The sequence below is a fragment of the Arachis ipaensis genome, chromosome B10, assembly GCF_059453495.1.
Source record: "Arachis ipaensis isolate K30076 ecotype BB chromosome B10, ASM5945349v1, whole genome shotgun sequence".
NCBI classification, from domain to species: Eukaryota; Viridiplantae; Streptophyta; class Magnoliopsida; order Fabales; family Fabaceae; genus Arachis; species Arachis ipaensis.
The window spans coordinates 148583680-148606215 of NC_142435.1; the positions used below are offsets into that span (position 1 = coordinate 148583680).

A 22536-nucleotide genomic window follows, 5' to 3' on the forward strand; every position below is an offset into this window, starting at 1 on the left:
AAAATTGAGCAAGCCGGATCCAAACGGGTCAATTTTCGGTTTGGAGACCCGGAAACGAGAATCCCTCAATCCTCATTCCTGAGTCACAGACTCAACTCAACTCAACAAGCTCACGCCTCACGCAGCTGAGATTCGAATTTCGATCGTTCTTCTTTCTGCTCCGTTCTCAATTTTCCCTCATTCTTTTTCTCTCTAACCAAACACTCTCAATACCCTGCTTCAGGTAAAAGTAAAGCTTCATCTTCTATTTTGATTTTTCTTTTTCGCTTCGTTGAAGGGGGAACAATAAAAAAAAAGTAACTGAAACCCAAAATTCAAAGACCCTTTCTCACCCAAACCCCCAAAGGTATGCGCTTTCGTGATTCCTTCTTCAATTTATTTCTATTCCGATTTCGCCCTTCTATATTTTTATCTGCTTATATAACCCCCACTGTGATTCGATGATTGGGGAAGTAACCTTCGCTTGCTACTGTTTCTTCTGCTTTGCTGTTAATTTAATGCACTGCGAGGTTTTTAGTTTTTAGGTTACACTTACTCTTGTTTTATTGTTTCATAAAGTGAAGTATGTTTACATGTGCATGTGTATTTTTCAGGTTAAATTTGGCATCAAAATGCCAGATGTTCAGGCCCTTGTCAATGATTTTGTCAATCAACTTAAAAAACGGTATATATTTTTTTTTTCTTTTTTGTTCCTTTTATTAGTCATAAGGTTGTTTGTGTTCAATGGTTGATGAAAGTAGGAACCATCTTCTGATTTGTGAATTTAAGAACTAATTTAGCGGCTTTCTTTTGTGTGTGTGCGGTGTTAGTAAAATTGAAGGGTCTCAGGCCACAGCAAAGCAGACAGCGGAGGTGCTTCGGTCTGTGATTTCGCAGCAGCGCGTGCCACACACGAACCAGGCTGCAGCTTTGATTAATGCAGTAAGGGCAGTTGGGGAGCAGCTTATTGCTGCAAATCCTGTTGGTATGCAGAAATTTAGCCCCTTTTTTTAGAATTTTAGTATAGAAATGATAGGTTTTTTTATTATACAGCCAACCTCATATAGTGAGATAAGACTTAGTTGTTTGTTATGTACCTTGGAGGATTTAAGGGTGTGTTTGAGAAAGTTGAAAAGTTAAACTTATTTCAATAATCACTTTTTATATAATTGGTCGTTTGAGAGTTAATTTATATTTGGATAACTTTGCTAAGAAGTAACCCCAAAATTACTATATAGTATATGGAGTGACTGTTTGGTATGATCATAAGCTTCAAAAGGTTGATATAACTATAGGCTAGTTTTCAGCTTTATGATAAGCTTTCAATTATAATCGGGAAAAAAAATGATATCCAAGCATGCTCGTCTAAAGTGAGGATGCATGTATAAGGAGTTAACTGCCCTTGGATCAACAACTTCCATTGTGCAGTGAGCTCTACTTAATGATCCAAGGGTAGCTAACATTTTACTTTCCTATTTTAGAAGAATCAAATTTATGTCTAGAGATCTATTTGCCTAGCTCCACCTTCTGTCAAAAGATATTTTACAGTCACATGCATTAGTGGTTAATTTGGAATTATGGAGGTCAATTTCATTTGCATATCATAACATGTCATGCATGTGATTGCAGAGCTAGCAGTGGGAAATATTGTGAGGCGTATTTTACACATTATAAGGGAGGAGGATCTTTCCCTTGCAACAGCTGCTATGGCTGGCTTGGGGCTGTCAGTTGCTAGTGATGATGAAGATGACATGGAGCGAAGTGACCAGCCCATTTTATCTGCTGCTGCTGTTGCAGCTGCTGCAAGAAGCACCTTGCGTCCACCATCCTTGCAAACTCTTCTAGAGGATATGCCTGATTCAGCTGCTGTTCCACACACGTCTTCCTCAGGGGGTGATTCTGAAGGGAAAAGCAGATGTGAGGATGCATGTTATTACTGGATTTCTTCTCTGTGTGTTCACTTTGTTTGCTCTACTTATCCCATGTTACTGTGGGTGTATTTGATGATAAAATCATTGTTATTTTATTGGTGTATTGCATGTGATTTTTGAGTTTTGCCTTGTTTTTCTCTATTTCAGCGGTTGACAAAGGTTCAAGAGGTCGGAAGTTGAAGCATGATGTCATTGAAGCAGTTAATGAACTTATTCAGGACATATCCACTTGCTATGAACAAATAGCTGAGCAAGCAATAGAGCACATTCATCAAAAGTTTGTTTCTTCATAAACTATCTTATGATATACTCTTACACTCTTGTTATTTTAAGGTGTTTGTTGCCTTGTTTAATGACATGTTATACTTGCTCCCCAAAGCTCAGATTGATCTGTGACTGTGAAAATCTTGTGTGTAAAACTTTACATATTTGTGCTTTCAACTCATTTGAATGTCTACAATCTACCTAGAATCATGCATTTTTATTTTTGGTCAATTCTAGGACTTCCTGCATTTTCGCAAATAGGCATTGATAAATGGGTCCAACATTGTCTACAGTATTTTTTATAGTATGGAAGACTGCATTTGGTAGGTAGACCAATGCAGATGGAATATTTTTATTAATTGTGTATCTATTTGTGTGGTCAAGCCATGCTTTAGTTACAGCTTTCCTTGTTCCATCGTATCCCCCCCCCCCCTCTTTTTAGCTTTCTACGTAACTGTTTATCTTTATGTTGAAGCATGATGGCATTACTAATTACTGGAATAGCTATAATTCTCTTTGTCTGACATAATTGGTCAGAGCTAATCAGTATATAATGTTCACTTCCCTAATGTTTATATTTGATGCATGTCATGTAATTATCATGACAAATGTTTTTATGTTTGTTGAAGTAACTCTGATCTGGTTCATTGCGTTGTTCTTATTGGGAAAATGGATTATTGCTTCCATCCATGTTACTCAGATTAAAGGCTTGATAATATTTTTGACTAGCATTAGGGTCCATATGCTCTCCGCATATTTACAGTTGATTTATCAGCTTGTGCCTTGTTATTGGTGTCTGTTTCTTTTTATTTCTTTCTATTTACATAGAAGAAAATTATATTTTATTTAACCATTTACACTACTCTTTGCGTGATTTCCAGTGAGGTAATATTGACCCTGGGCAGTTCAAAAACTGTGCTGGAATTTCTCTGTGCTGCAAAGGAAAAAAAGAGATCATTTAAGGTCTTTGTTGCCGAGGGTGCACCAAGGTTGGTATTAGAGGCTACATACCATTTGCAAGGGTTGATGCTGGTTTTTCAGCATTTGATTTGATTATATTCTGCATTGATCATTTTCTGTTTATGATACATTCAATTAGATATCAAGGGCACCTCCTTGCAAAAGATTTGGCTGCTAGAGGCTTACAAACCACAGTAATTACTGATTCAGCAGTTTTTGCCATGATTTCCCGAGTTAACATGGTATGCACTGATCCTGGCAATATATTTTTAAGAAATGAGACTCTTATGCTGAAGTCAAATTGGTTTCGTCATATATAGGTTATAGTTGGAGCTCATGCTGTCATGGCTAATGGTGGAGTGATCGCCCCGGTTGGTTTGAATATGGTTGCACTTGCAGCTCAAAGGCATGCTGTTCCATTTGTCGTACTTGCTGGGAGTCACAAGGTTTATTGTTAAAAATTTTCTCATCTTTTTCTTCTCAGGTTATAATGTTAAACATGTTCCTTATCTGCCTCATTTGTAACATCCTAGGAGACAAGAGTTATGGCATTTGATGTCTGCATGTAATCTATTTCATTGTTATGCTAAATCATAAAATGAGAACTATATATATATAATGGTAAAAAATATGAATGTCTGGGACACGAGTTGAATCTCTTCTTCTTGTTGCATGTATATTCCTAATTAACATGGGTTGAAATATTAGAATCACAAGTTTAAGCTGAAAACCACGTCCTGCTCAATAGTTGGACTAAAGTTGTATGGTTCCTTAATTTCAATTTTAGCCATATGTGAAGGTGTTGTGTGTATGCTGATCAATTGAGTTTGAAGATGTGTAAATTGGATTACCAGAATCAAAATAAACAATATGAATTTTTTGCTTCTAATTTAATTTAGTGAATTTTCAAAATCAATCACCAAACAATATTGGATAGATCCAAACCAAATTATAGAGATTGGAAATTTGGAGTTTAACAATATTCTGTACAATAAGAATGAAACAGCTGGATCTTAGTTATTGATTCACTTGAGTGCTAACCATTTATTGCTAGTATGACAACTTTAGTGCCGTATCCTTGCGTAGGAATTAAATTGGGTTGCTTTATAGTTTTAGTTACCGACCGTCTTGCTATTGTTGAACGTTGCTTTATCTTGTTAACAGCTGTGCCCTTTGTATCCGCACAATCCTGAAGTCCTACTGAATGAGCTGAGATCCCCATCTGAGCTGCTTGACTTTGGGGAATTCTCAGATTGCATGGATTCTGCTAGTGGCGCTGGCTCTCTTCACATTGTTAATCCAACGTTTGATTATGTGCCACCTAAACTTGTTAGTTTGTTTATTACTGACACGTAAGTTGAACTGAAGTAGATGAAATTCTCAAATAGCTTATCGTTATCTCCTGAAAATTAATGTGCTAATTGCCATCTCTTTCCGTATTTGATAATCTGCAAATTACTTCTCAGTGGAGGGCATAACCCGTCCTATATGTACCGACTCATAGCGGATTACTACTCGGCTGATGATCTGGTGGTGAAAGGAAGGCCTACTACAGGAAGTTGAGCAATTGAGTTTCGGCTACCCTAATTTTTGTTCTATAATGGTAAGCCATATGAAATTAATATTATATACTTCTGTTTGTCATTGTCTCTATATTGTATTGGTTAGTCACATTTTCTTCAACAGAAAGAACATGTAAAGAGGTTGAGTATTTTTTGCTTAGTCAAAGATCAATGAAGCTTGATCCCTAAAGGGATGCTACATGCTACTATAGTTATGTCTGAATCTGAGTTTCTTTCCCATAATTCTTTCCCTCAGCTTGGTGTCTTCATCAACATGTTTCTGTTTTAAGAGGTCTCTTATAGGATGACGAATAGTTATACTATTGATAGAATTCATATGGCCAAGTCTGTTTTTTTAAACCATAAATTCTGACTTTTCTAAAGTAATTGACTTTTGATAATCAATCTGTAAGTTACAACATATTATGCCGATTAATTCATGTAGTTTTACTCCTTGTGGCGAAAAGGGGCTTTCTTGTTGCATTTCTCTATTCTATCAACCCTGTGGAGCAATGACATTGCTCTGGTGAATTTTCAGGTTTCTGATGTTCTCTGATGAAGCATAGGCTAGAGCTACAGGTTCACGATCATTTTGCGCGCAAGAAAGTGGGCTACATGTAACACTGGGGAACTAGGGGATGATCAATTATATAGAGAAAAAGGGATATGGGAAAATTATCAGGTGAAACAAGATTGCATTTTTGTGGTTGCTGACCACGATGGGGTACACATTTTGTGCATATAACCCTTTTAGTCTTTATTAAGATCTAGCCTTTCTGATTTTTGGTCCATTCATGTGAGCATTCAAGGGTCCCCAACTTTCTGTTTTGATGTATATTTTTTTGTTACTCCCAGGAAAAAAAGGTATCAGAGATCTTTATTCTTTACACACAAATTTCTAGTTTAGTTTGTTTAGTTGATTTGTTCCAACATGTAGTTGCCATAGAAACCTTTTATTCCTGGTATGTTATTTGGAGGCACAAGAATCATGAATTTTTGCAGGTGAATCATGAATGGCTTGTTTTGAGATGGCATTTAAATTCTTGAAATTGATGAGAATGTTTTCTTTGGTTTCAAATTTGTTTATGACTAGTGCTAATAATCAGCTTTCAGAGACAACAATGATTCAATACAGAGTGAATAATTTTGGTTATGGTGTTTACTATTTGGGACTAAATTGGAACACTGAAAATTTGGTTGGAGGACCAAGTTTCAACTTTCATATAAAATTGATAAAAGATGTTCTATTCTATATACTCTTAATTTAAGACTATTTATATTCAAATACAGAGAATATTTCATATATTTTTTACATTTTTTTAATGGGATTGGTACAACAACTATTTGTTCCAAATTTTCAATTTTCGATTTCTAACTTTTTATTCCCCCCCCCCCCCCAACTGCCGAGTGCATTTACATAGGATATGCTTTTTAATAATCTGACTGAGATAAAAATAATTTATTATAATATTATTTACACTAAATTTTACTAAAATAGAATATTTAATTCTTATTTATGTATATTTTAGACAAATAGAATATATTGATTTTTTAAAACATGTCAAATAGACATAGTTCTTGATTGACATGAAAGTTGTAAGAACAATTTATAAGAATTAACTTTTAATCAAATAGTGAATTTACATATATTACTCAATGGTGTAATAATTAGTTAAAGTTATGAGTGTTATTTAATCGTATATAATTAATTGTTGTAGTATATACACTACAATGCAATATACTTTTTTTTTTAATCTGGACTACTATATACTTATATACGCCTAAAAAAATTAAATATCTTCCTTACTTTGCGTGAAGCATCATACATATATTTTCTCATTTATAAAACTAAAATAATTCTAAAAGAATACAAATATATCTTCCTCTTCTTTTTTCTTTTTATCGCTATTAATTTATAGGTAGAAACTCAGGTGCAGTCGACTTCACGTGAAGTTGATAACTGAAATCCGTTAAATGATTTGACTAAATCTTCGTCTAACGACTCTCAAGTATTAACTTCACATGAAATCGACTTCATCTGAGTTTTTACTTAATTTATATTAATCTGAAATTTAAAAGGAAAATAAAAACAATTTATACAATTATAAATCACAATTCAATATTATACAAATATAATAAATGAAAAAAAAAGTTACATTCGGTCTTTTTTTTTTTATATATAAGCTATTACACTCCTTAGAGTTTTACACAAATATACATAAACTACTAAGTACATGGCAGTTTATATGAAGATATATAAAACTCTACGGAGTGTAACGACTTATATAAAAAATTAAAAAAGATCCAAATATAATTTTTTTATTTATTATATTTATGTAATATTAAACTATAATTTATTTAATTGTGTAAATTATCCTGAAAATAACTTTAAAATTAAAAATAGGTAGCATGACATATCCTGATATCCGTGCCTGTTTAAAAAGAAATCTGAAATGGGTCGGAACAGCGAAAACGGGTTATTTTCCGGGTCAACCCGATTCGTGGAGGTATAAAACTCTGAGTTCTAGGGTTTTAGCGGTGTGTGGCTTTCGTGTTGTGTTGGATCTAATCACATAAACCCATTCATTTCGTTTCATTTGATTTGACATAGCCATGACTGCTCAGACCCAAGAAGAGCTTCTTGCCGAGCATCTCGAACAGCAGAAGCTCCATGTAATTCACTTTCTCTTCAAAACAATCTTCTAATCCATTTTTGTTATATATATATTTTTTGGATCTTATTATATGTAACTTCTAGGTTTATTATAATTGTATTTGAGTAAGCTTTTGGCTTCGGTTTGATTGTGTGCAAACTTTGTTGATTGTGTTTGATTAGGAAAGGTTTAGGTTTTATTATAATTGTATCTGGTTGCTGAGTTGTGCCCTAGGGTTTAGCGGAAGATTCTTGGTTCCAAGTTGAGCAATTCTAATGGACTAAATTGAAAGGTTTTTTAGGTATTAACAATATTCCTCAAGTTTGCAAGAGAAGGGATAGTGTAATCTTGACATCAAACACTGGCATAAAAATTGTACTTAATAAATTATTAGTGAACACTAATATCTAGGAAACAATTTAATCGCTGGTCTAGTGGAACTATTGGAAAAAGGGAAAAAAAATTACAAGTACACTTAGCAGATGATTGTTACAGTTTGCAGGTAAAAGTAAGTACTTTGTAATTTCTATTGATTGTTGTGCTTTAGTAGAAATGTAGCAGCTTAAGTGCCTTTTCACTCCATATTTGATTTCCTTCTATTTGCCCTATTTTAACTTTTAATATCTTTTGTAGCATGATGAGCCTGTAGTTGAGGATGAGGATGATGATGAAGAGGATGACGATGATGATGATGAGGATGATGACAAAGATGACGACGGTGAAGGTAAGTTATCAACTTATAACTTATAACCCATTTCCATTCCTGCATTTCTTCAATTATTTGGTTGGAATTAGTATAAATAAAAAAAAATGTATGTGTTCAATGGATTATTTTGGCTAGCCTTGATTGTAGAAGTGGCCTTTATTATTATTAGTTTGAAATTGGGAAAAAAATTTGTTTCACACTGTGCTGTGTCTTCTGTTAGGGGGCTTCTTTTACAAGGTGATAAACATGGTCCACAAAGTTGTTGAGTTTTCCTTAAAAAATCTCACTATCTGGAATTTGATTTTATTTTTGTTTAACAAAATGCTTTCTATATTTGATTCTTAACCTTTGTTTGATTGTTAAGTTTTTAAAAATTGCTATGTTGCGTTTACTGAATTGATGGTTGTAATAAATTACTTGGGTATCATAAAATGGCTGGATGAAATTCATAGACTTGTTACTTTGTATTTGAATTTTGAAAATGCATTTAGATATTTATACCACTTTTATATATGACTGAAATAATGCCGGCTATAAATTATGGTTTCAATTCACAAAAAAGGGACTGTGTTTCTATTGCAGGACATGAAGGTGAGGCCGGTAGGTCCAAGCAGACGAGGAGTGAGAAGAAGAGTCGCAAGGCGATGCTCAAACTTGGAATGAAACCTGTGTCAGGTGTCAGCCGCGTCACAGTAAAAAAGAGCAAAAATGTTAGTAGTTGATATATTTTTTTAGTTTGATCAATTTTCCATTTCTTTCATCTCCTTTATACTCCCCGATTGACCATTTTTTACTTCTGTCAGATCCTATTCGTTATCTCAAAACCAGATGTATTTAAAAGCCCAACATCCGACACATACATCATATTCGGGGAAGCTAAGATCGAAGACTTGAGTTCACAGCTACAAACTCAGGCAGCAGAGCAGTTCAAGGCTCCCAATTTGGCTAATGCAGGACCGAAACCTGAATCTTCCAGCATCGCCCAAGATGATGAGGATGTGGATGAGACTGGTGTAGATCCCAAGGACATAGAGTTAGTGATGACTCAAGCTGGTGTTTCAAGACCAAAAGCAGTTAAAGCTCTCAAAGCTGCCAATGGTGATATTGTTGCGGCCATTATGGAGCTCACTACTTGATGGGCAGATTTGGTAGAATATTAGTATTTTGGACTCGAGCTTTCTTTCTGTGTTGATGGAAATTTTTGCTCTCGTTTTTTAAAATAGTGGTTTGTACCAATACTGTTGTTTTCTTAAGATTTTCTGTGTATTGTCTGGTATGGAAGGAAGAGAATGAAGGCACATTTGCAGCATTGGTATGTTTGATGCCAAGAATTTCAATCATGATTAGCAATTATCTTTTTGTTGGTTTGCACAGTTTGCTTGTATGATCTTTCGTGAATCATGATTATCATGAACTCAAAATACAAACCCATTTTAAAAATGGGAAAAGCTTTTTAAATATAATAAAAGATTAAAGTGGTCTGAATATGATGTAAAACAGGCTAATCAACTATCTTCTATTGCTTGTTTTCATGCACGTATGAATCTATCATTCACATTTTGAATATAAGTAGAATTTGCGACATAATTTATTAAGCCATGATTTTTCAATATATACCCCCAGAAGTTTGAGAATACCAGTTCTTCAAACATGACATACAACCCAAGCTGGACAATTATCAGAGTAATCATAAGCAATTTAGTACTCCGTCAAATTATATATTATAAAAAGAAAAAAACAGAAGAGATGCTATATGATTTCAAGTTTAAACGACTAAATTAAATTTAGGAAATTCATTACAAACTTCAAACTACACTAAATAACGTTACATGTCTTGCATATTTAAATAGTACACAATAAGTACAGAGTCACAGGTAAAAGAATCCTGCATGCCATTATCTTATCAAAAACAAAATTACAAATAACTCTAAGAAAGCAAATCAATAAATGACATCACAAAGGGTTGCTGGCATGACCAATTTGATCACATCTGCTCCACATCAAACCAGAAAAGAAGTGAAGTTCTGGCATATATCACTCTTACTCGTTGCAAGGACAGATCGCCACTTGTCAATACGGCTTTGGCACCCCCTTCAATGCGAGTTTGAGAAACGAATACACCATCGCCGTTACTCTTTTCCTGCAAGGGAAGAACCTCGGTGCTATTGGCTGTACTCACAATGGGACAGGAGAGATAGTCCAGAGGATTGGTTTCACATTGAAGTATGCAGCCATCTATGGTTAGCCTTCCCTTTCTGTGTAGCAAGCAACAGCCAAGCTCTGCCTTCACAGTTAAGTTTGCCAATTTACAGGTGGAAAGGAACTCCAACGCACTGCTCAGATGAAAAAAGGAAACGTGCATGCCAAATGTAGCTGAAGATGGAATATATGGTGGTACTTCAATGCTCAAGGAGCCATTTCCAAGATGCCGGAGATCAAAACAGCAGGCGATATAACAGACAGCGTCTAACGATAGACAAAAACCATAACTGAACCCTTGAAATCCAGCATGATGGAAGTGACTCCTAGATACCACTTCTAAAGTTCACTACATGAGATAAAAATATGTATGTGAAGAAATTGCAAACCTGTCTGCGCCTCGAGAACATATGAGTGTCGTGTCATCTGGAAGCTCACCTGCACCAACCTGAACAAAGGTCGTTGATTTTGGATGGCAAAGAATTGAGAAATTTTCTATTATTAACACTTACTGCTTCCCGAAGAATTAGATTCACAGAGGCACAAACTCCAGTTAGCAAGTCTTGCCCATTATTCAGACGAAGGCAACTCCTAATCTAGTGTTAACTTATGAAGTTATGAACCTAAATGTTTCCAGTGATACTAGTAAAAACTAAACAAGCTGAAACTTTTTATTTAGATGATAGAAATTCATTGATTAATGGCTGAAATACAAAGAGGAGCTCACTTAATTACACCAGGAAAAGAGTACAGAACTGGAAGGGCTGCAAACTGTATAATGCGTAATTTCAAGGAAAGTCAAGGTTGGATGGTTTACCCTCTAAGAGGTACTGTTTAACCATATGCAATCATTTCAATGATATTCCCGTGCAGGTGTCTGTTACAGAAGATTATGCATATGGTTGAGCAAATTAGGTCATTAGGACAAGTTCTTTAAGCTGAACCAGTGTACCCAAAATGAGGACATTAGTGGCAGTGATAGTCATAAAGATAAGGGATACTTACGCTAGCTGATCCTAATGGTGGGAATCCTGCACTGAGAACAACACTTGGTTGATTATCACAAATGCGTACTTAAGATTCTAAACCCTCGATGATCTCGAATACCTATGACATTTTTCTAGGACTATATTGGCTCCATTTTGAAATACATGGAGGATTTTTGAGGATTACAGAACAGAGGTGCCTGCAGGGCATATTCTTGAATGGGCCAAGATAAGGACTGAATTCAGATGACAGACTGCTAGTACCTTTGCAGAATCAACGAATATTTCCCAATTGAAAGATGAGAACAATGGATAGATTTATGGAAATAATAAAATGAAGGTGATGAAACCGGAGAACAGGTGAAGGCCTTACATGCACTCTTAGTCTTTAGAAAATAAATAAATGAATAAAGACTCCGTCGGTTCTTATCTTTTCACTTAAGAATATCATATTGTTAATTTCAGCAGGGGATTAACCAAGTGATACTTCATTTCCTCCTTATCATATAAGAGAATTGGACAACTCACCAAGCAAATTGGTTTCTTTATTTGAATGTTTGAGACGCAATGAACTCCACCAGCTGCTATTAAAATGGTGTCACCTGGTCTGTAAGAAGAAAAAAACAGTGAGCATTAATACACATCCTGAGGGGAAATCTAGAGTGATGCACACATATCATTAATTTTACATACCTTGAAGCAGCGACAGCAGTTTCAATGCTGGGGAAAACACCAGGTTCGGATAACTCTTTGACCGATCGATCTACTCTAAGCCATAGGCGAGGGTGACATGCCAAGTAATTCCATCTGTGGCAAACGAGGGCGGTATTAAAGCGATCTGCAAACTCAATAGAAGCTTTGTGACAAAACATGCTCCAAATTATGTTAATTGTTTCCATTTTAGAGAGGATTGAAGTGTTAGTACAAGGATAGGTGTAACAATCATGACCACAAGGGTGCTAATTATTTGTTTAGTTTTTAAATTTCTTCAAAGGTTTTAATCAAACTTGACACCCCCATATATTATATGAATAATGCTACACATCCAAGTTTTTTTGTTAATCAAGTCCAACCAAGTTGTTCTAATATAACAAAAATCAATTACCACTAACATTATTTCAAGTCTTATTGTTTAACTTGGTTGGACTTGGTTCATAAAAAGATTTAAATGTTTAGCATTCCTCTGTATACATAATCTTCAAGCTACAAATTTTTACATCATATCTACCTCTCCAAAGTACGTAACTAACTAAACAAAATACAAATAAAACCTTGATTTAAGCCTCAATTTCGAAGCCGTTTCACGCAATTTGTAACAAATAACAGTTCACCCAATTTCAAAACCTAGTTCAAGTTTGCGAATTCCGAATTGCATACCAAATGGGAAGTGAAGCATCATAAATCCCCAGATCAAAGACACCAAACAGCAAAATTGAAGCAATTAAAACCTGAGTGTTTTTGAATTGAGGGTAAAGATTAGGACTTTAAGGGGCATACCAGGAATTGGGGGAAGGAAGCTGAATATGTGCATAAGACAACCATCATCGAGATTATTGATGGGAGAGCACGAAGAAGAAGAAGAAGAAGAGGAGGAGGCTCTCTTTCTGGAACACCTCTTCCAGTTGCCCTCTTCCATGAGAGAGGTGTCGCTCTGATTCTGAACCATGTGCGGGTCTAACTCCATGCCCTCACCACCACCACCGCCACGACCACCACCACCACCTGCTTCCTACCCTCTTTTTAAGGCCTTGTATGTTTGTTTGGTTGTTTTATTTCCTTCGGTTACAAAAAACGAGTAAAAATTACGATAAAAATAAGGATGAAAAAAGAATCGATAGATGAGTTCGTGCCTTTGACTAAATTGTTAATATAATATTATATGTACGATCAAATTCAATTACTATACTATATATTTATATATAGCATATATGTTACATTTAACTTCATTTTAATATATATTTTATAAAAGTCTCTAATTTAGTTATTGATTTAACATAATTAAAAAATATATGTACATAAAAAATTAATAATTAAATTAGTTATTATATACTTATAAAAAAAATATTTTTTAAAATTAAAAAATTAATAAAATAAATAAATCAAAGAATTTTTTATTTTTAATTATAAAAATTATAATATTAATGTTTAGTCAAAATAGTTACTAAAATTAATTATTGATATAAAATATACACTAAAATATAAATTAATGTATAAGTACAACTAATGCATGATATAGCCAACGAATTATAGTTTAAATGGCATAATCTCTCTATATTCATCTAATAAATTATGAGTTTGAGTCTCTCTTCTAACATAAATACACTATATTTTATCGATTTTTCATATCCTTTTGCATACACATGTCTAGATAATTGTTTCTCTCCATATACTATTGACTTTCATCACACAATAGATCATGTATTAATCAAATATCCAAATAAAACTGAGACCACAGCAATAATTAATGAAACTATAATTTTAACCTGTGATTTTGCCTTACAAATGTGTTATATGCGCCTTCTTTTAATTTTAATCTCATATTTGTGTCTAAAGCAATTAATTTTTTACTGTCAATTTTTATTTAACAATATACATTGTGAGAGACAGGACAATCTTTCTTTAAAGATGATTGGTCATGCTAGACAAAGAGGTGACTTGTATATTTTCGATATAGATATAACTTATGTCAACTTATAAGCAAAGAATAGAGAACTAGTCAACGCCAACAATTCAGTTAATGTTGCTACTGTTATAGACACTATAAATCATGAAATTTAGCATTATAGATTAGGACATGTCTCGTGATAGTTATAGAAAATAAAAAAGAGTTATCCTTTTATTGTATGTACATTAAAAATGAGTTTTGAGAATTATGCCATTATGCAAAATAAAAAAGATTGTCTTTTTATTTAAGTCAAATAAAATCTATCAATTTATTTGATTTAGTGCATATGAATATTTGGGAACCTATTTCTACTCCATCTTTTGTTGGTCATAAATATTTTTCTCCTTTAGCAGATATATACTATATGTTATCAATTTTCCATATCGTTTTACACACATGACTGGATAATTGATACTAGTACCACTGCATATGTTACTTTTTTTTTTCTTCATACTTTTCACTCTCATCACATAATAGATCATGTATTAATTAAATGTCCAAATAAAACTAAGACCACAGTAATAATTAGTGGAACTATAATTTTAACCTGTGATTTTTGCCTTACAAATGTATTATATATACTTTCTTTTAATTTTAATCTCATATCTGTGTCTAAAGCAACTAATTTTTTATGGTTAAATTTAACAATGCACATTGTGAGATACAGGGCAATCTTTCTTTAAAGATAATTGATCATGCTAGACAGAGAGGTGGCTTGTATATCTTCGATATAATATAACTTATGTCAACTTAAAAGCAAAGAATAGAGAACTAGTCAATACCAATAATTCAGTTAGTGTTGCTATAAAATTTGGTACTGTAAATTAGGACATGTTTCAATTGATAGTTACAGAAAATAAAAAAGAGTTATCATTTTATTGTATGTCCATTACAAAATAAGCCTTGTGAACTATGCCATTATACAAAACAAAGAAGATTGTCTTTTCATCTGAGTCGAACAAAATCTGTCAATTTATTTTATTAAGTGCATATGAATATTTAGGGACCTATTTCTATTCCATCTTTTGTTGGCTATAAGTATTTTTTAACAATAGTAAAAGACAAAAGCAGGTTCACTTGAATATTTTTTATGAAAAATAAAAGTAAAATTCCTTTTATCCAACAATTTGTGCAACTAATTGAAACCAAATTTTAAATAAAAATAAAAAATATCAAAACTGATAATGGGATTGAATTTATCATGAGTTCTTTTTATGAAAAATAGGAAATAATTCATTAGATTTCATGTATTAAGATACCTCAACAAAAATAAAGTTATAGAATAAAAATAGAGGAATGTTAGGAGGCCAGTAATTTTTGTGATTTGTAGCCATCAAATAGTCATCAATGATAGTTTTAATGGTGTGAGATTGGTGTGAGATTTCATCCAATGGCTCACTTTTCTTTGCTGGTTACATGCTGGCCAGAATTTAACAAAGTTACTGGTCCCCTAAACTTTTCTATAAAAATATCAAGATATTTTGAATATTGCTAAAGCACTCATTTTTAAGGCTCATCTTCCTAAAAATTTTTAGAAATATGCTGAAGCACATGCTCTATATATTCTCAATAGAGTGTCTAATTCATCTATTAATAATAAAAATTCTGATCAAATTATTTTTACTAAAATGTCAAACATTTAACACTTCATAATTTTTGGATGTCTTACATTTGCTTCAACTCTAATTACAAATGAAAAAAAAAATGGATAAAAAAAGAAAAAAATATATTTTCTTTGGCTTTAAGACAAGAACAAAAGGATATATTTTGATGAACATTAATAACAATTTTTCATATTTATAAATATAATTTTTTATGAAAATTTCTTTTCATATAAGAATCATCAAGTTTCTCATCAATTTGAATATGTTTTCAATTCTAATCAAGTCACTATGACTACATTACATAATCATGATCATATAAATATCGTTGATAGCAGCACATTATCTTTTCATACTTTAGATTTATTTTTCATTCAACATATATGGTCAAACACTCCTTCAAACACAATTGATATTCAATCACATACTACCCTATCATATTATGAATGTATGCAAACCACTGTCTCTGATAACATGGTCCAATCATCAATCACAAAACGATATCCAATTTTCAATTACTTGAATTACAATTCTCTGGTACAATCACATAAAGTCTTTTCCATTAAAATTTTCACAAATCCATAATCAAAGAGCTATGAGCAGACTATTCTAAGTGATTATTGGCAGAAAGCAATTAAAGTTGAGCTTGAAGCATTAAAGAAAAGCAATACCTAAAAACTTACCACTCTACCAAAAGGGAAACATGTAATCGACGTAAATGGGTATTTAAAATCAAGTATAACTCTAATGAGACTATAGAGAGACACAAAGCAAGGCTTGTAGCCAAGGACTTCACTCAAATACAAGGGTATGACTATTTTGATACCTTTAGTTCTGTGATGAAAACGACTTTCTTTTGTATTCTCTTAGCAATTATAGCTAGTAAGAACCGGTTTATTTATTAATTAGATGTAATCATTGCCTTTTTTCATGGTGATCTACCTGAAGAAGTCTATATGAAGTGGTCCCTTGGTTTAAATGCGCAGCCAAAAATAATTTGCAAGCTGGAACAATCCTTATATGGTCATAAGCAAGTAAATCGTCAGTTAAACTCTAAGTTATGCTTTGTCTTAATTGCTTCTGGTTACTCACCAGCAAAGGCAGATCATTCTCTTTTCACCAAATCTTCTCCAACAAGTTTCACTTCTATTCTTGTTTATGTCGATGATTTGATTCTAGCGGGGATGACGCAGAAGAGATCAAACAAGTGAAGATGAAATTTGACACTTTGTTCAAAATCAAGAATTTAGGCGAACTAAAATTCTTCTTGGACATGAAAGTTGCAAGCAGTAAAAGAGGAATAGCTTTATATCAAAGGAAGTATATTCTTGATCTGCTAAAAGAGTATAGTTTATTAGATTCAAAACCAGCCAGCACATCTATGAATTATTCAATTCATCTCTCAAAGTCATCAGGAACATTATTGAATGATATTAAGCCATATAGAAGACTCATTGGAAGGCTGATATACCTCACTAATACCAGGCCTGACATAAACTTTGTTGTTAGCAAGTTAACTCAATTTCTTGATTATTTTATGGATGAGCATTTCAAAGCAGTCTTACATATGTTGAAATACACTTGAAAGAAGCTCCTGAAAAAATGATTATTTTTTAAGTTTGTTTGTGATTTGTTCCTTCATGATTTATCTGTGTCGAGATATTGCTTCTTCTTTGAAAGATTTTTGGTGTCATGAAAAAGTAAAAATCAATAAATAGTTGCTCGATCATCTTTAAAGACAAAGAGTATCAAGCAATGATTCTTACAACTTGTAAAGGAATTTGACTTATGTATATCTTGAAAAAATTTAAAATCAAGTTACCAGGTCCTATGACACTATTTTATGACAACCAATCTGCTAGATATATTATGACTAACCCAATATTTTATAAAAAGATGAAATACATTGAGATTGATTGCCACAAAATTAGAAAAAAAAAATTAAAATAGTTCCCTGAATCTCATGCCAATTCTATTAAGGGAATAATTTGTTGATGTTTTTATAAAGGCACTTTTACTAAATTTTTTTGGAAAAATATATAGTAAGTTAGGAATATTTAATTTGTACACTTCTAATTTATGAAAGGCTATTAATTAATGTATGAGTACTACTAATGCATGAGGGAATGAATCCTCTCAATTTTCTTTAACAATTGATGGAGTAAAGTGTGATCTCCTACTATTAATTTTATAAGTGAGACAAAAAATAAATAAAAAAAAATAATAAAAAATTAAAAATTATACTTTACATTTTCAATTTTTTCTAATAATGGAGACAATCCATTCCTAATACATGATATATAAAGGTGGCAAGTGATAGATAGTGGCATGAATTATATAAAGATGGTCGGTGATAGTGGATACTATGTAACACTAATAGATGATACTTAAAATTGTTAATGAGAAAAAAAAAATAATAAGGAGGTAGTTAGTATAAGACATAAATATTAGCTAGTAGCCTAGTACATATTTTGTAACAGAATTAGTTATGCTTTTTTTCTCTTTTTCTGTTTTTGGTTATATATGATTGCACATTCAACTTTTATAATGTGTAATTTTTTACTAAGATTTTATTAGATAGATAATAATTTTTGTGAATAATGTGAATAATAGACTCTAAAATTGGTTCAATAAAATAAAAATATATTATACTCCTAAATTATCCACCTAAATCTTAATATTAAGATAATCATTTGCACACCTAATGAATTAAATATCCGATATATTCATTGTTCATATCATTTAGTATTTTCATTATCTATCTATACTTTTCATTTTTACTATTATAATATTTATATTTTTCTCCTTCTTAACTTGCATAACAGAACTTTTATTTCTACCCAAAAAATGTGCGGTTCAAATACTAAAAATAATTAAATTATGTATATTTTTATATATTAATACATAGGGGCTAATTTCAGCGAAATAACACTTTTGTAATTTTGTGAAATCTGTTTAGTATATAAATCAGTTGAAACGGCATATCCATGAAAACGAGAAGTGCATGACACACACTACACTCACCTCAGCTCACTACTCACTGCTCTCACTCTCCGTCATGGCAACCAACGCCAACACCACCGCCGGTGAATGCATTACGGCCTTCTCCGACAACGGAACCGTGGAGAGCTCCCGTTACTTCCACGCCCGCCGGACAGTCCTGGAGATGCTCCGCGACCGCGGCTACGACGTGCCGGACTCCGAGTTGACTCGCTCCCTTGCCGAGTTCCGCTCGCTCTACGGCCAAATTCCCGACGCCGAAACCCTCCGTATCTCCGTCTCACTTCGCTCTGATCCCTCCAAAATGGTACGTACCTAAACCCCTACGTATACGCATACGAATATACGTACGACTTCTCGTGACGTTTCACTTGCTTAGTTCTGATCTGAATTTGAAGTTCTTTCTTACATTCTCTGTCTTTTGTATTGTGTTTATTTTTGTTTTTCCAAGTTTATTATGAAACTGCGCTCAAAATGGTACGTTACAAAGGGTTTTTCATTTGAGGTGGGAGAAGAAAAGAAACTAGCCAAAAGTACGAGCAACCAATGTAATATTTATACAATGTGGACAATGGAGGTTTAGGGAATATTAGAGATATAATTATTAGTGTTACTTTTTTTTATCAATTGAAACTTTTGAGATGAGTGGTATTATGACATGGTATTAGAACTCCGGATTCAAAAGGTTAAGACTTCGATCTTTGGTGAACCTGAAAATCAGTTTAAACTTTTAGGAAGATATTTATTATTCCTGGGACTCGGATGGTTATTCTAGATAATATTGGGGATGTTCATTTTGTAACTCATATAATCCATTGTACAAATAAACCATTGTCTCCCTAGCGGGACTCAAGAAACTAAGCTATTTGATTTCAGAAACGTTTTTTTTTTTTTATTTCATTTTCAATATATTTTTTTCCTTCAATAATTGATTAGGTTTTAATGTTTTGCTACAAATTTTGCAATTTATAAGAAAAGTTTCTTGGTAATATTTATTTACATAAACTTACCAAAAGCCTAAAAATCATTTCTAAATATTCGAATAGTTTAGATATTAATTTTTTATGAAAGGCCTATTAAATTAATATGTATTTTTTATGGATAGAATTTTTAGTATTTAATCTTTTATAATAAAAAATAGTAGCCAGAAGAATCAAACTTTGGCTCTTCGTTAGGTTTATTTATTAAATTTTGTCCTATTTTGTTAAGCATCGAATTAGCAAATAAAAAATAAATTTTATTTAGTATTTTCTATAATGTTTCCACTTTTAATAAATAATACATTCATCTGTTAAGATTTAGTTGATGTGCTTGTTATTGGTGATTTATCGGAAATGTTTGGTAACCAAAGAAAATCAGCCAAAAACAGTCATAACTTATCTTATTTAGCATTCATTAATTGTTGCGATAATTAATTAATGCTAAATAAGGCAAGTTCTGGCTATTTTTTTTATCTACTTAGCATTACCCTTGTTTTATATATTGATTAATGTTTATGTTTGATTTTTTTTTGCGATTTTTTTTCTTGATTGCTTACGAATAAAAAAGTATCAATGAGTAAATCCAATGGAGGGTTCATATGCATATAATTGAAGTTACCATATTTGCTGTCAAAATTTAGAGGTTTTAACATTTTATCAACACTAGGATAATGTTATTTACACACCTGAAAAATCTTATGAACATATATATATATATTTATTATTGGATTTATTGCTTTTTTATATAGATATCTAATTGGACACCAAGTTAGGTGTGAAAAATAACATTTTTGATATCTAGAACAGAAATTAGAAAACTGTTGTATATATCCAAAGGAAGATATTTTTTTGTTCATTTATAAGAACAACCCTTAATTATTATATTTTAAATTGTGCTAAATAATTTGTATATTCGAAGATCTTGATAGGAGATCGATGAAGCAAAAATCATAAACTAAATTAGGGTCCTCAACCTCAACAAATATTAAGTGAAAAATGTCATTGACAACTTAGATTATATATCTAATAAGTTAATGGTAATTGCTCACGTGAAGTTATTTTCGTACATACAAAATTATTAAATAATAATTTAATCAAACAAGGCAAGCTATCTAATAGTTTTGAAGAAGTTAATGTGCATTTTACCTTTTTTTTTCTTTTATGTTTTAACATTTTCTATGACCAAGGAAGAGCAAGCCCCACACCACTCTCACACACACAAAGAAGGGAAAAACAAAAAAAGATGCTTAAGAGTGAGGATGGTTTTGCTGTGCAGGTACTGGTTGTCTTTATGGGACCCGTTGATATTATTAAAAAACAAACTCTAAAGAGTATACATGACCAGATTCCAGATAAAGGAAAATTGAATGGACTGCTAGTTATTGTGCAAAGCAAAATGACCTCGTATGCAAAAAAGGAACTGATGGAAAGTTATCCATCTAAAGTTGAGATTTTTGAGGTAATTTACCCTCATGAATGCTTAGTTCTTTCTTTTTATCCATTTAGTTTTTTCTAGTGTTCTTCTGCATAATATTTTCAATATCCATGAGACCTGAACGTGAGGTTGCTCAAGCATGCATGAGGGCCTAGCCATTTTAGCATACACTTGTTTGATATGATGATTTTTTTTTTTTCTCTATACTAATGCATATTTAGTTCTTGCTTTTTGGTGATGTTTTTACCTTCTTGATAGATATGTTAGTAAGCTTCATTATGTATACTAACAGTTACAGGTACTTCGTGCCTTTGGTGGTTGAGGAAATAAAAAAAGTCACAAGAGATTGTCTTAAAAGATTGTATATAGAAGGGTATTTTTGGTTTCAGCAAATGTGGACATTTTAATGTCATCAACAGAGTTTCATAAAAGCGATGATAGGAAAGATTTCACAGATAGGAAAAGTTGAGACTAACTTTGCATAAGAACATAAAAATGCATTTGCATGAATTATCAGCTTCCAATTTCCTGAATTTGGCTTGTGGGGCATCAATATTTCTTGAATTTCCCTTCTCTGAGAAATGGGCTTATTAGTATCAGATGCTCAAAATTTTCTTGAAGATGTTTTTGTGTATTAATTTTTCTTGAAAACTAAAATATCCGTTTTAAAATCCTTGGAACTGATTTTGGTAATTTCTCATACATTAGTTATAAAACTATATATCAATTTAAAATAGTCTTAATGTTGATATGGCAAGCTTTCATTCTCATTTTTGCATTTACATAAACATCGACAAATGATAATACCTTTTTTTTTTCGTGTGTGCGCACGCATGCGCTTAGATAACTGACTTGCTGGTCAATATGGCAAAGCATTTGCTGCAGCCAAAGTATGAGGTATTGACAGCTGATGAGAAGCAAGCACTGCTCATGAAACACAACTTGGAAGAGAAGCAGGTAATGTATCATTCTTACTATGCTCATGGAATTTAATAATAATGTCACTTTGCTTGAACAATAATTAAAGGCAAACATACTATTGGATCAGAATTATGAATTAGTTATTCACTATTTTTGGCCTTCTTTTTCAGCTGCCACTCATGCTAAAAACTGAAGCCATTGCTCGCTATTATGGATGGGAGAAAGGACAAGTTGTGAAGATCACTCACACTGGTGGCCTCATTCATTCTCTTGTCACTTATCGCTGTGTGGTGTGATGCAAAATTAAAATCACAAATGCAATGCAAAAATTTTCGTAACCAAGCAAACATCCTTATTTACTAATAGACTGATGTATTGTACTGCACAGTTTGCACTTAATTGGACATGTTGCTATGCATTCTTATTTAGATGTGTAAATTCATAACAATGGTGATCATTCGACATTTTGGCATGATCTATGGATGGATTTTGAATTAAAAAGTTGTTTATTTTGAATATTCTGTGTTTTTTTTTTAAATACTTATATTAAGAAAATAATAAAATAAAGTTTTGCAAATATATAAAACTAAGTTCATTGTTAAATAGTATTGCATGTCACCTAAATATACAGGCACGCAAAATTTGTTATAGAGCATTTTTTAAAATATCGTCATCATTTGTATAATAAGAATA

At 32.5% G+C, this 22536-nt stretch overlaps 5 protein-coding genes across 6 annotated transcripts in view; 3 read left to right on the top strand and 2 right to left on the bottom strand.

Annotated features, from left to right (window-relative positions):
* Positions 1-10: 10 nt before the first annotated feature.
* On the top strand, positions 11-5730 carry LOC107623491 (NagB/RpiA/CoA transferase-like superfamily protein). 2 transcript variants are annotated; one of them, XM_016325780.3, is made up of 11 exons: positions 11-346; positions 594-664; positions 810-964; positions 1609-1896; positions 2058-2187; positions 3056-3163; positions 3274-3376; positions 3455-3580; positions 4299-4486; positions 4601-4737; positions 5235-5730. In XM_016325780.3, exons 2-10 carry the CDS (start codon positions 612-614, stop codon positions 4695-4697), a joined length of 1248 nt encoding a protein of 415 aa, XP_016181266.1. In that variant the 5' UTR covers positions 11-346; positions 594-611; the 3' UTR covers positions 4698-4737; positions 5235-5730. The 2 variants fall into 2 exon arrangements, with proteins under 2 accessions (XP_016181266.1, XP_016181267.1); XM_016325781.3 differs by having other exon boundaries at positions 11-223.
* Positions 5731-7113: 1383 nt separating this feature from the next.
* Positions 7114-9427, top strand: LOC107623629 (nascent polypeptide-associated complex subunit alpha-like protein 1). Its single transcript, XM_016325968.3, has 4 exons — positions 7114-7369; positions 7984-8074; positions 8639-8766; positions 8860-9427. Exons 1-4 carry the CDS (start codon positions 7310-7312, stop codon positions 9190-9192), a joined length of 612 nt encoding a protein of 203 aa, XP_016181454.1. The 5' UTR covers positions 7114-7309; the 3' UTR covers positions 9193-9427.
* Positions 9428-9806: 379 nt separating this feature from the next.
* SKIP5 (SKP1/ASK-interacting protein 5) lies at positions 9807-13081 on the bottom strand. Its single transcript, XM_016325811.3, has 5 exons — positions 12739-13081; positions 11935-12079; positions 11770-11848; positions 10645-10703; positions 9807-10389 (listed from the first exon to the last, which is right to left on the bottom strand). Exons 1-5 carry the CDS (start codon positions 12923-12925, stop codon positions 10041-10043), a joined length of 819 nt encoding a protein of 272 aa, XP_016181297.1. The 5' UTR covers positions 12926-13081; the 3' UTR covers positions 9807-10040.
* Positions 13082-17616: 4535 nt separating this feature from the next.
* LOC107622947 (G-type lectin S-receptor-like serine/threonine-protein kinase At1g34300) overlaps positions 17617-22536 on the bottom strand; it is a 194659-nt gene continuing 189739 nt past the window's right edge. The window contains exon 4 of the mRNA XM_088486638.1: positions 17617-17793. The gene's annotated coding sequence lies outside the window, so the exon portion shown is untranslated. The remainder of the gene's footprint in view (positions 17794-22536) is intronic.
* On the top strand, positions 18503-22344 carry RPB5E (RNA polymerase II fifth largest subunit, E). The gene is made up of 4 exons (XM_016323988.3): positions 18503-18814; positions 20764-20946; positions 21766-21879; positions 22014-22344. The coding sequence occupies exons 1-4, from the start codon at positions 18512-18514 to the stop codon at positions 22137-22139; spliced, it is 726 nt and encodes a 241-aa protein (XP_016179474.1). The 5' UTR covers positions 18503-18511; the 3' UTR covers positions 22140-22344.

Bases quoted from the DNA above. Each gene is read 5' to 3' on its own strand.
- SKIP5 (XM_016325811.3), bottom strand. From the start codon at position 12,925: ATGGAGTTAGACCCGCACATGGTTCAGAATCAGAGCGACACCTCTCTC. The intron at 11,849-11,934 runs GTATGTAAAATT...TTCTTCTTACAG, and splicing joins ACTGCTGTCGCTGCTTCAAG to ACCAGGTGACACCATTTTAA. The intron at 10,390-10,644 runs GTTTGCAATTTC...TCATCTGAGCAG, and splicing joins TGTTCTCGAGGCGCAGACAG to TGCGTTGGAGTTCCTTTCCA.
- LOC107623491 (XM_016325780.3), top strand. From the start codon at position 612: ATGCCAGATGTTCAGGCCCTTGTCAATGATTTTGTCAATCAACTTAAA. The intron at 3,164-3,273 runs GTTGGTATTAGA...ACATTCAATTAG, and splicing joins GTTGCCGAGGGTGCACCAAG to ATATCAAGGGCACCTCCTTG. The intron at 3,581-4,298 runs GTTTATTGTTAA...TCTTGTTAACAG, and splicing joins TACTTGCTGGGAGTCACAAG to CTGTGCCCTTTGTATCCGCA.
- RPB5E (XM_016323988.3), top strand. From the start codon at position 18,512: ATGACACACACTACACTCACCTCAGCTCACTACTCACTGCTCTCACTC. The intron at 20,947-21,765 runs GTAATTTACCCT...GCATGCGCTTAG, and splicing joins CTAAAGTTGAGATTTTTGAG to ATAACTGACTTGCTGGTCAA. The intron at 21,880-22,013 runs GTAATGTATCAT...CTTCTTTTTCAG, and splicing joins ACAACTTGGAAGAGAAGCAG to CTGCCACTCATGCTAAAAAC.
- LOC107623629 (XM_016325968.3), top strand. From the start codon at position 7,310: ATGACTGCTCAGACCCAAGAAGAGCTTCTTGCCGAGCATCTCGAACAG. The intron at 7,370-7,983 runs GTAATTCACTTT...TATCTTTTGTAG, and splicing joins TCGAACAGCAGAAGCTCCAT to CATGATGAGCCTGTAGTTGA. The intron at 8,075-8,638 runs GTAAGTTATCAA...TTTCTATTGCAG, and splicing joins CAAAGATGACGACGGTGAAG to GACATGAAGGTGAGGCCGGT.